The sequence below is a fragment of the Phragmites australis genome, chromosome 4, assembly GCF_958298935.1.
Source record: "Phragmites australis chromosome 4, lpPhrAust1.1, whole genome shotgun sequence".
In the NCBI taxonomy this organism is placed as follows: domain Eukaryota; kingdom Viridiplantae; phylum Streptophyta; class Magnoliopsida; order Poales; family Poaceae; genus Phragmites; species Phragmites australis.
In genome coordinates this window covers 4,317,271-4,328,940 of record NC_084924.1, presented here as the reverse complement: position 1 = coordinate 4,328,940, position 11,670 = coordinate 4,317,271, and the positions used below count along the sequence as shown (strand labels likewise).

Here is an 11,670-nt window from a genome sequence, read left to right as displayed (position 1 = left end):
TTGCAATCAAAGAATAAATGTTGAATCGTTTCATTCTTGTTGCAAAAACAACATTTTTCATTACCATACCAGTTTCCTTTAACTAGGTTATCTTTTGTAAGGACAATCCCTTTCTGTAGAAAACAAAAAAAATCTTGACTTTTAGAGGGACTTTCAATTTCCACATATATCGGTTGTGATCTATGATACTTTCATTTATAATAGCCATATACATCGAATGGATTGAGAATTACCCGTTCTCCTTTTAATGACCACTGAAAATGTCAGAGTTTTCATTAAGATGAACCTATGCTATTTTTGCCACAAGACTATGCCAGCTGTCAATTTGTTTCCCGCTAAAGCTTATCTAAAAGAGACATTTAGAGGATCTAAGTTTAACACTTTCGATACAGTGGCATGTTTTCTATGAGCTATATTATATAATATCAGGAATTGCTCACTTAGTGTAGTTGAGTCGAGCAATATATCTTCCCAGAATCTAATTTGTGATCCACTTTGTACTTCAAAATTCCTTTAAGAGTGTTTTGATTTTCAATAGACCTGACCAGAAATGTGAATCGCCTGGCTTCTTTTCCACTTGAGCAATTATCTTGGTACCTAAATACTTGTTTCTCAAAAGGCGTTGACATACCCCATCTTCATTAATGAGTTTGAATAACCATTTGCTCGGTAGACATTTATTTTGAACATCAAGGTCTTGGGCCTAAACCTTCTTGTTCTTTAGGTCTACATAGCATATTCCATTTTGCTAGTATGTATTTTTTTTCCTATGCCCATCACCCTGCCAGAAGAATCTAGACCGTTAGTAATCCAATTTCTTTAAAATTCCTCTTGGCACTTCAAAGAATGAAAACATGAACATCGACAAACTACTAAAAACAGAATTGATTAAAATCAATATGCCACCATATGACATGTGTTTTCCTTTCCAGCTGCTTAATTTCTTTTCGAAACGTTACTTTACTCTTTTTTAATCATTATTACTTAATTTTCTATGGCTCATTGGTATTCCCAAATACCGGAATGTGAGCTCTTCAATCTCACATCCAAATAGTTTAGCATAATATTCTTCGCATTCCTTCGCCTCTCCGTAGCATAATAACTCATTTTTATGAAAATTAATCTTAAAGCCAGATAGTTGCTCAAATGCACAAAGCACCAACTTCATATTCATAGCCTTTTCGATATTATGATCATAAATAGAATAGTATCATCTACATATTATAATATTAAGAGACCACCGTCTACCAAATAAAAAAAACACCCTCAACCTAATCATTTCCTTTGGCTCGTGCTATAAGTACGGTAAACTGCGGATATGGAGGTCAATGTCGAACATGTCTTCCTGATACCGCCCATTCCAAGGTAATGCATCATGCATGCCACGTTGGAATCGATACCGGACTTTGTGTTCCTCTCACCTTGTAAAATAGGAAGTGAGCGCGCACATAAGCAATAACAACCCACAAGGACTAGAGGTATGTGAAGTGACTAGTGAGAAAGAAGTGAACCGATAATATATAATCTGCTAAGTTGGTACATGACATATATTGTTGTAAGAAGAAGTGGCCAGGGGCCCAGAGCATACAATAGAGCACCTGCACACAAGTGGAAGTTTCTTAAAGCATGTGCACATGAGATTGGATGCTCACACCACACGGAGTTCAATTGGAAGTTAAGGCGACCAGTAGTTTGATGGAAGTAATAGTTCACAACTCACAAGTGATCCTTGTCTGAACAATAATAAATGGGAGGTGATGTAATATTTTTTCCTTCTTAATTAGTTAAATTTAAGCTCAATCAATATATATAGTACTACTAGTACTCAATACGGGCATAAATATATATTATTTTGAATAAGATAGGGTCTTTAATGCATAGTTTTGACTACTATTTTTTTTAGAATATATTTATAAAATTTATTAAATTTGTGATAGTATAAAAATATTTTTCAAGATTAAATCTACACATATGATTTTAAGGTTCTTAAACTAAATATTTTTAAAATTATTATTAGTTAAAGTTTTATCAAACTTTCTTTAAAACGATATGTGTTTATGACAGGAGTGAGTACTACTACCAATTAACCATATATTTCCTTACGACATGTCCTCTCAAAAAACCAAAATGCCCTACTCCTAGGGTGTCTTTTGCTATCTTTAATACTCATGATCTGTTTAAGATGGTAAAAAATTGTCTCACGTAACGTTGGCTGCTTTAATTTTAGATCTGAAAGTTTTATTTTAAAAGAAGAAGAGTACCGCCGAAGCAAACCGTCAGAGTACAACTTGTTTTCACATCTTAAATAAGGGGGTACAGTGTACTTTTAATGGATCTGTAAGGCCTGATTAAGTTCCCACATTAAAAAGAAACGTTGCACACTCTCAAAAGGATTTCCACGCGCGGCAAATCTCCCTGAAACATAGCTCAACTGGAAACCTAAAGCACATGCCGGATATGTTGCAGTGGTGAGCAGCACTTAGGACAGGAAATGCAATCTTGCATGCCTTTGCACATGCATGACTAATATTATCCGTTTATCTTTTCATCTGATATTTATTCATCTATTAAGATTTTTATTTATTATATGATTTTTTCTACCTTTCTAATATAAATTTCAATATAAATAAATAATTTTGATAGTTTATACATCCGTAAAGGTTATATGAGAATTTTCTCCTCTGATCAGGGACGGATCCAAGTCCATGGCAAGCTGAACTTCAGCTTGGACCATAAGCCCAAATTTTCATTGAAATGACTATAGAAATAATAGAAATTTTTAGATCCAAACTAAATTTGAAAAGAACAGCCTGGGTCTTGACCTAAGGCTGATTCGGCCCCTGCCTCCGACTTTCCATAGAAGAGAAGCACGAAGATAGTGGTGCAATCGAAGAAAAGCACCGATCAGAGCAGCGTTCTCTTCGTGTACTCACCCACAGGAGTTGCAAGCCACGAAAGCGGTACGATGCCGCTCACTAGTGACATTCTCTAGGCGCTGACCCTCTGTGGCCGTCCGTGGACCAGCACAATAGCCACCTCGGCTACCTGTAGCGAGAGTGCGAGACCACGGTTTCCCGACACCACCCAGTCCGAAGCCGTGATTGCACGTACAAACACTTTGCATCGACACCAAGTGCATTGGCTAGCTGCGAACTAGGGAGTTGGTCAAAGTATGTGTTGTTTGGTGAGATCATGTCTCCAATTTTATTTAAATATGTGCTAAAATATAACCATATAAATATATCTAAGTGTAAATATGGTGTACTTAAATACGTCTGTATATTCGATTTGATTTTGTACAACATACGTGACCGTATTTGCTTAAATGGACAACTATTTTTCGTATTTATAATTTTAGCACATGTATTCGGCATACGGTGTGCCGAAAATGATTTTTCGGTACACGGTGTACCGAAAAAGGCATTTTCGGCACACCGTGTACCGAATACAACCAAAAAGCGTATTCGGCACATGGTGTGCCGAATACAGTTGGTATTCGGCACACCGTGTGCCGAAATACCCTTTTGTCACGTCAAGTCACGTCGTTCTTTTTACTTTTCTCTTTTCTTTTCTTTTTGCTTTTGTCCTTTTGTGCCCACGATTTTTGGCCGGCTGCAGCCAACTGCATGGCGCATGTGCTCACCCATGCTCACCCATGTGTTGTTGTCTCCTCAGTGAGGCTTTAAATGGAGAGAGCAAGGAGGCATTAGCGAGCAGAGAATAGCAAGGAGGCATCAGCGAGCAGAGAAGAGCAAGGAGGAGAGCAAGGAGGAGAGCAGGGAGAGGAGAGCAGAGAGGAGAGAATAGCAGAGCAACAAATTAGTGTGAGCAGTCGAGCCCGAAGAGCTGCGGTGCAGCAGGACAGCTTCCTTAGTAGTAAGTACTTATATTTATTTGAATCATAGATTATGTATGTACTTATATTTAGATTAGAAAATATAGTTATAGCATGTAGATATTAAGTTGCTAAAATAGAGTAGGTGTAAGATTTGCATATTCTATGATCTTGTAATAATAGATGGTACTATAGTGTAATAGTAATCGTAATATTTAGATTAGAAAATGTAATTAGAGCAAGTGGACAGTTCGAATAAAATGGATAAACGATATTAAGTTGGTAAAGTAGAGTAGGTATACTATTTGTATATTCTATTATCTCGCAACAGAAGCAACTATAGTGTAACATTAACTGTAATACTTAGAATAAAAAATGTAATTAGAGCAAATATAGTATTTATTCTGCTCGAATACATTGGATAAGTAATATTAAGTTGGAAAAACAGAGTAGGTACAATATTTGCATATTTTATGATCGCACAACAAAAGCAACTATAGTGTAATATTAATCGTAATATTTAGATTACAAAATATAATTAGAGCAAGTAGATCGTTCAAATCATTTAGATAAACGATATTAAGTTGGTAAAATAGAGTAGGTATATACTATTTGTATATTCTAACAGAAGCAACTATAGTGTAACATTAACTGTAATACTTAGAATAAAAAAAGGAATTACAGCAAGTATAGTATTTATTCCGTGCTAATGCATTAGCTAAAATAGAGTACGTATGTAACATACATCTAATTAGTTATTTGGTCATTTATGTTTGTTTAGCAGAGACGCTATGACTATCCATATTTATTATGGAGAACGTCCCGCTGTTTTGCATGGGAGACTCGTGTCCATTCAGAACTGCCAGCACGTAGAGAGTACGGTTGAGCTACCAATTAATCTAAAAGGCTTACAAACACATGTTATGAGCCTTTTGTGTCTAGACCAGCAGTCCTACAATGCTATCCTAGAGGGTGTTAGGCCACGGCCTGTACCAAACAGCTCGCTCATTGTCCATACGTTGTTCGATTTGAGAACGAACAACGCTTGGACCTTGTACTCACGTAAGGCATTAGAGGAGAACTTTGAAATAGGAGTGTACGTAACCATAGTATCACGACCGGTGCATGGTGAAGAGGTGGCTACTGTGGAAGGATTAGACCATAATGTGATGCATGATGAGGCGGGAGGGAATGTCGGGGAGGGCACTTCGGGTACGGATGGAACCGAAGTGGACCATGGTGAGGTAGATGCACAATGCATGGAGGATGAAGCCGGTGGTAGTGGCGATGAAGAAGGTGCTGACAATGATGACCCGGTGCCGGCGATCCAGTACTTTCATGGTGCTGGGCTGCTAAATTGTACCATCAGTGAGTATAACACCCTATCTAATTGGGGATATCATAATAGCGACATCCAGGTGGGGCAACGGTTTCGGAACAGGGAAGAGGTCATCCACTTTATCAGCAACTATGCTGTAATCACAAGAAGGGACCACAAGTGTGCCCGATCTAACCATACAGAGTATGAGGTTAGGTGTACGAAGCATCCGACTTGTCCTTACTTCGTACGAGCCCATAAGCCAAAGCACGAGAACTATTTTGTGCTGAGTAGACACATCCCACATACATGCAGCGAAGAGGCTATTAGGAATGTGAGCCACGCGGTTGATGCGAGGTTCATAGACCAACTACTCATCACCCTTGTTGGCACAAACATATGTTTGTCGTCAAAATCCATTATGGAGGAGGTGCAGACTAAGACGGGTATGATGATCAATTACCACACCGCGTGGCGAGCAAAGCAGAAGGCATTGAAGATGTTGTTTGGAAGTTTCGAAGATTCGTACCACTACGCACCGAGGCTGATGCAGAAGATTGCTATGACCAACCCCGGGACCCAGTGGGCCATGGCGGATGAGCCGATCAGGCTGGATGATGGGTCATACAGCAACACTGATCGATACCTCATTAGGTTTTTCTGGTCCTTTGGCCAATGCATCGAAGCTTTCAGGCATTGCAAACCGGTGGTATGTGTGGATGCCACATTTCTTAGTGGCAAGTACCATGGTAACCTAATGACAGCGATGGCGGCGGATGCAAACAATCAGATAATTCCTCTCGCTTATGCATTGGTTGAGAGTGAGAACAATGATAGTTGGTTGTGGTTCCTTACCTTGGTGAGGACACGTGTGGTCGGTAATAGGGAACGAGTCTGCATTATATCAGACCGCAATAAGGGCCTCTTGCATGCATTGGATGTGCTGCATGCCAGCACAAACCCCTCCATTGCGTGGCCTGATGTGGAGAGAAGATGGTGCATGCGACACTTAGGTGCGAACCTTTACTTAAGGTATCACAACAAGGGTCTTGTGAAGAGGTTCAAAGGGTTATGTCTTCAGAACCAGCAGGCGAAGTTCAACGAGATATGACGAGAGTTAAATGAGACCACTCGTAAGATGATGGCACAGCAAGAAGCACAGGAGGACCATCTACGGACGCAAATGGTGGGGGGCCAAACCATCATTAGTCGTTCGCGTGGTACGTTTAGCCAGTGGATAGCGGGAAAGCCGGCGGAGCGTTGGGCCCTATTCCATGATACTCACGGTTCCAGGTGAGAACATAGCGTTTTAAAGATCGTAATTTCCTTTTGGTTACGCAAAAAATTGTATCTAAAATTGTTGTATCTTATAATAGGTATACGATTATGAAAACAAACATAGCTGAGGCATTCAACAATGTCCTAAAGGGTGTACGCGGCCTCCCATTGTGTGCCATAATTGAGCTCACATTCTATAGGACGGCTGACTACTTTCGAGACCGTGGTATAGCTGCAATAGAGTGCAGCACGCGGTTCGCACCTAAGGTGGAGGAAATCCTATCCAGAAGGAGGAGTAAGGCACACTTTCATCGGACTAGGATCTACGACCGGACCAATAATGAATTTGAGGTCATGTGTCGTCGTCGGTACACTTCTGGATACAGTGCAGGTGACACTGTGCAACAATGTCAAATTGGTCCTCACGAGGTGAAGTGCACATGCAATAAGCCAAAGCTACATCATATCCCGTGCTCCCATATCTTGGCCGCTTGCAGGGACATGGGCGGGAACGACGGATCACAATACGTATCACCCTATTTCACGATCGATGCACTGAGGAGCACATGGCTTCCAAAGATGCGTTCATTTAACATCGGATCCAGCTACAAAGCAATCGAGGGGCCTAAGTGGGTACCTTATCCCAGGGCCAGACGTACGGATCCTGGAAGGCCTAGAGCCACGAGGCTTCAGGGTGACATGGATGCAGCAGATGCTGTTGATGGACTACGTAGGTGCAAAATATGCAAGCAATCCGGCCATGACAGGAGGACTTGTCCGACCCGACGGTAAACTATTAGGCTACGATCGAATTGGATTGTATTAGCTTTGGTGCTAGTGAGTATGTTGGAAACATGGATTGTATTGTAATTTGTTATGAACGTATTAGGTGTTGTACCCATTTTGTAATAGCTATTATCTTATTTTATTTTATAATTGAACCATGAGGCTTGAAATCATTGGCATGGCTCACATTCACCTTCCCGAGCTTCTTCAACTACGGTATGACGAGAACCACAGGGGAAGGATGATTTTCGCAGGGCAACAGGTACATCGATATTACGTGAATTTCATTTGCTCTAATACCTTGGTACTTACTCTAAAAATGTATTGAATACATTTGCAGTTGCTCCCATTGCGTTCCAGGAGTGTGCGAAAGCTTAAGGAGTTAGACCCTCGATTCCACGAGCCCCTCGCACAAGCCGGACTCCTACCGTTTGCACTTATGATGGCAGGAGCTCCCATGGAGGGTGGTGGTAGGACTCCATTGCCGCCGATCGAGGTCTCACTGCTCACAGGCCTGGTCGACCGCTGGCGTCCTGAGACGCACACATTCTACTTTCCTTGCGGAGAGATGACCGTTACTTTACGGGACGTTGCCATGCTGACTGGGCTCCCGATAAGGGGCACCCCGTTAGTACTTCCACGACCAGGAAAGGAGCAGTGGAAGAGTTATATTCACGGCAGGTAATTATTTGTTACATAAAGCATTTTATACGTTGGAGTGTTGTTCATGGTTCATTGATTCTCTGTATCTTGTAGGTTTAACATGCATTATGACATGAAGGATGTAGGGCTCTCCATGTCATGGATTCATGGCCTACCACAGTTCAGCCCTTGCCCACCGGATGCGGACGAGGCAACAATTATGCAGCATTATGAGGTGTACTTGTATATCTTGCTTGGAGGCATAATGTTTTGCAACACGGCAGGTGATTATGTACTTCCGCATATTTTATGGTTAGCGCGTGAGCTCACATCACGTCCGTACGAGCCGACACATTACAGTTGGGGATCTGCTGTGTTGGCTGCTACATACAAAGGATTGTGTGCCGCAACCCAACGGTCAACAAAGGTGGGATCTATTTCTGGTTGCCTACACCTTCTACAGCTCTGGAGCTGGGATTATCTCCCGGTGTGTCGACCGTGGGTGAGCAAGACCTACTATCCAGTTCCCATCTCTGACGGCGTCGCCGACGACATGAGGCCAACGATGGGTTATAGGTGGCTTCATGCCAGGCTACGATGGAGTCACCACCAAGACCATGGAAACTACTCCCGGGTGATCAATGACCTTGATGTCCTCAGTGCCGATCTTGTGGAGTGGGATCCATGGCGTAGTGAACGAGTGAACGAGTAAGTGTGTTACTGTAGATACCATTTTGATGTTACAAAATTTTAACTATTTATGTCACATACAGGAGGAGTGCCCAAGGAAACGCAAGCACCCACGACTGGGCGAAGATTAATGCAGAACACATAACCCGGTGGATGGAGTCTGGTGCAGTGGATGTCGTCGTTCCTGCGGGACAGTACGACGATAGCTCGTACTGGGAGTACCTTGCGTGGTATCAATCACGAACGCGTCCCACCTTACTCAGCGGCAGCGTACCGCCAGCCCCTAGACCCTTCCCCGAAGATCGTGCCCGGCTTCTACATGTGGTGGTAAGTGATGTTGTACTTATAACGATTTTCATTAGTTTGTCATCCGTATTACTGACATAACCCTCAACAACAACAGACCGAAGCGGGGATCGAAATGCATAGGCATGCGGAGCATGACCGTTGGGAAGCGAGTGGGTCAGCCACGCGAAGGGATAGGCACCCTCTCCGAGACTATATGAGGACGAGAGGGTCTCGCCTTTGGTCCGCGATACGTGGACTAGGTGGTTGCGCCCCGCGTTGTAGGGCATACGACGTACCCGCCATGGACCCGTCCCGTGCCTCCCACAGCAGGCGCTCATCCAGTGCTCATGAGGCACATTCACGGGAGGTCCCTTCGTCTGCGGCACATCATGGGACACGTTCTTCTGCTGGAGCCGAGGAGGTGATACCTGAAGCTCCCGCTCCTGAGGAGTGCATACTGGGTTCCCAGCCCCCTCCGTTCACACAACCTACTCAAACTACGCAGACAACTCCACCAGGATTATCAACTCACAACGAGGATGTCATTGACTGCACACACCAGACGCCCACCTGGAGTGGCACTCAAGATTTTGACTGGGGTGGTGCATTGCAATCGAGCAGCTTCACGGAGCTACTGAGCGGCCAATACCCCCAATATCCCGATGCACCAGGGGGTTCACACTGGTACCAGGAAGCTGGGACTTCATCATTTCGGACTCCCACCGAGCACGTACTACCGGCGGTCACACTCCCGCATGACGATCCTACAGCGTGGTATATGCAGGGCCGAGTTAGCGGTTCTGGATACACATTCGGCGAAGTTGGAACACATCATGAAGACGAAGATGAGGACCAAGGGCACACATGGCAGGGGCCAGCTCAGGCGGCTGGGATGAGGGCCACACACCCGCCAGACGCTTACACTCCTGAGGATTTCTTGCGGCGTAGGCATCGTTAAAGAGCCATTTGTACTATGCCATACACTATATTATGTACTCATTTGTACTATGCCATACACTTCAGTGTTCAAGTAATTATATTTAGTTTACATAATCTTTTTTAACTAATTATGACACATAACTTATTTATCAGTAACTTATTAAGTATTTGTATATATCATTTTCGACATTTCATACATGTTTATTGTTTGTTAAATAACCAGCGAATCGTGCTTTGGTGCAGACCAAAAAAGTTGCAGGGAAATCTCAATATGGCGAGAAATTCTACTACTGCATTCTCATGGACATATACAACGATCGATATAGCATTAACTGCCTGCTTGCAGGTTGTGCGTGGAGGGAAGGATGATTCCTTCAAAGAGAGCAACCTAATCCAAGCTGTGTCTAAATTAAATACAAGACCGCCATGTTCTGCGTTCACCGTTCCACTTCTACATGTAACAACCGACGACCTTAGGGCCCTATTACATGAGCGCCGCCGAATATACCTCAGGGTTTGCGAACTAGCCGACCATCCTTCTTTACTGGGTTTCTGTATGAGGCAACGAAGGATGGCGATGTTGCCCGACCAGTATGCATCCCACATACAGGTTCGTCATTTTCTATTTCATCACCATAGTTGTCTTATTGTTTTTTATTCGAATACCCCTTTTCTGCTTTAGGCATTCCCAGAAGACGCGGAGTTAATCAACAAAGAAATACCACACCTCTTGGCAATGCAAATGCTCTTCGGCGGGGGTGTGCTGCCTGGTTCGCGTCGAAGACGACGAAGATCAGCGAACCCAAGGGGTACAAGAGCTGATGAAAATTTGATGCCACTAATGCCTCGGTGTTCCACCAGCCACACAGGAGAAGGTTCAACTCTTACTACAAGAGCACATCCTACTACCGCGATACCTGAAGACGACGACGACGACGACGACGATTTCATGCCACCAATGCCTCGGCGTTCCATCAGCCACATAGGAGAAGGTTTAACGAACAATACAAGAGCACGTGCTCGAACCGTGATACCTCCGGACGACGACGATGACGACGATTTCATACCATCAATGCCTCGACGTTCCACCAGCCACAGCCACACGGTTCAAGGTTCAACGAACCATACAAGACCACGTGCTCCAATCGTGATACCTCCAGACGATGACGACGACGATTTCATGCCACCAATGCCTCGGCGTTCCACCAGCCACACAGGAGAAGATTCAACGCACAATACAAGAGCACGTGCTCGAACCGTGATACCTCCGGACGACGACGATGACGACGATTTCATGCCATCTATGCCTCGACATTCCACCAGCCATAGCCACACGGTACAAGGTTCAACGAACCATACAAGAGCACGTGCTCCAATCGTGATACCTCCAGATGATGACGACGACGATTTCATACCACCAATGTCTCGACGATTTCGTTAATCTACATCATCACTTTCTATTGCCATTTTAAGATGATCATTGATACCTTATTAATCTTGCCCATGTTCAAATATACCCTGTTAAGACTATTGGTCGCCTTAAAGACTGTTTTTTTACTCATGCATTTTAAAATATTTTAGATTAGCAAATTTTTAATTTTGTTACATAAATTACACAGGCAAATCACGTAATGGGAGGAGTACGAAAAAAAAGGTATTTCGGCACACGGTGTGCCGAATACCAACTGTATTCGGCACACCGTGTGCCGAATACGCTTTTTGGTTGTATTCGGCACACGGTGTGCCGAAAATGCCTTTTTCGGTACACCGTGTACCGAAAAATCGTTTTCGGCACATCGTGTGCCGAATACATGTGCTAAAATTGTAAATACGAAAAATAGTTGTCTATTTAAGCAAATACGGTCACGTATGTTGTACAAAATCAAATTTTTGC

General features: G+C 43.3%; 1 protein-coding gene across 1 annotated transcript; it reads left to right on the top strand.

The window, feature by feature from the left end:
- Positions 1-10,204: 10,204 nt before the first annotated feature.
- LOC133914029 (uncharacterized) lies at positions 10,205-11,362 on the top strand. The gene is made up of 3 exons (XM_062357189.1): positions 10,205-10,386; positions 10,459-11,023; positions 11,358-11,362. Exons 1-3 carry the CDS (start codon positions 10,333-10,335, stop codon positions 11,360-11,362), a joined length of 624 nt encoding a protein of 207 aa, XP_062213173.1. The 5' UTR covers positions 10,205-10,332.
- The last annotated feature ends 308 nt before the right edge of the window (positions 11,363-11,670 follow it).

Bases quoted from the DNA above. Each gene is read 5' to 3' on its own strand.
- LOC133914029 (XM_062357189.1), top strand. From the start codon at position 10,333: ATGAGGCAACGAAGGATGGCGATGTTGCCCGACCAGTATGCATCCCAC. The intron at 10,387-10,458 runs GTTCGTCATTTT...TTTCTGCTTTAG, and splicing joins AGTATGCATCCCACATACAG to GCATTCCCAGAAGACGCGGA.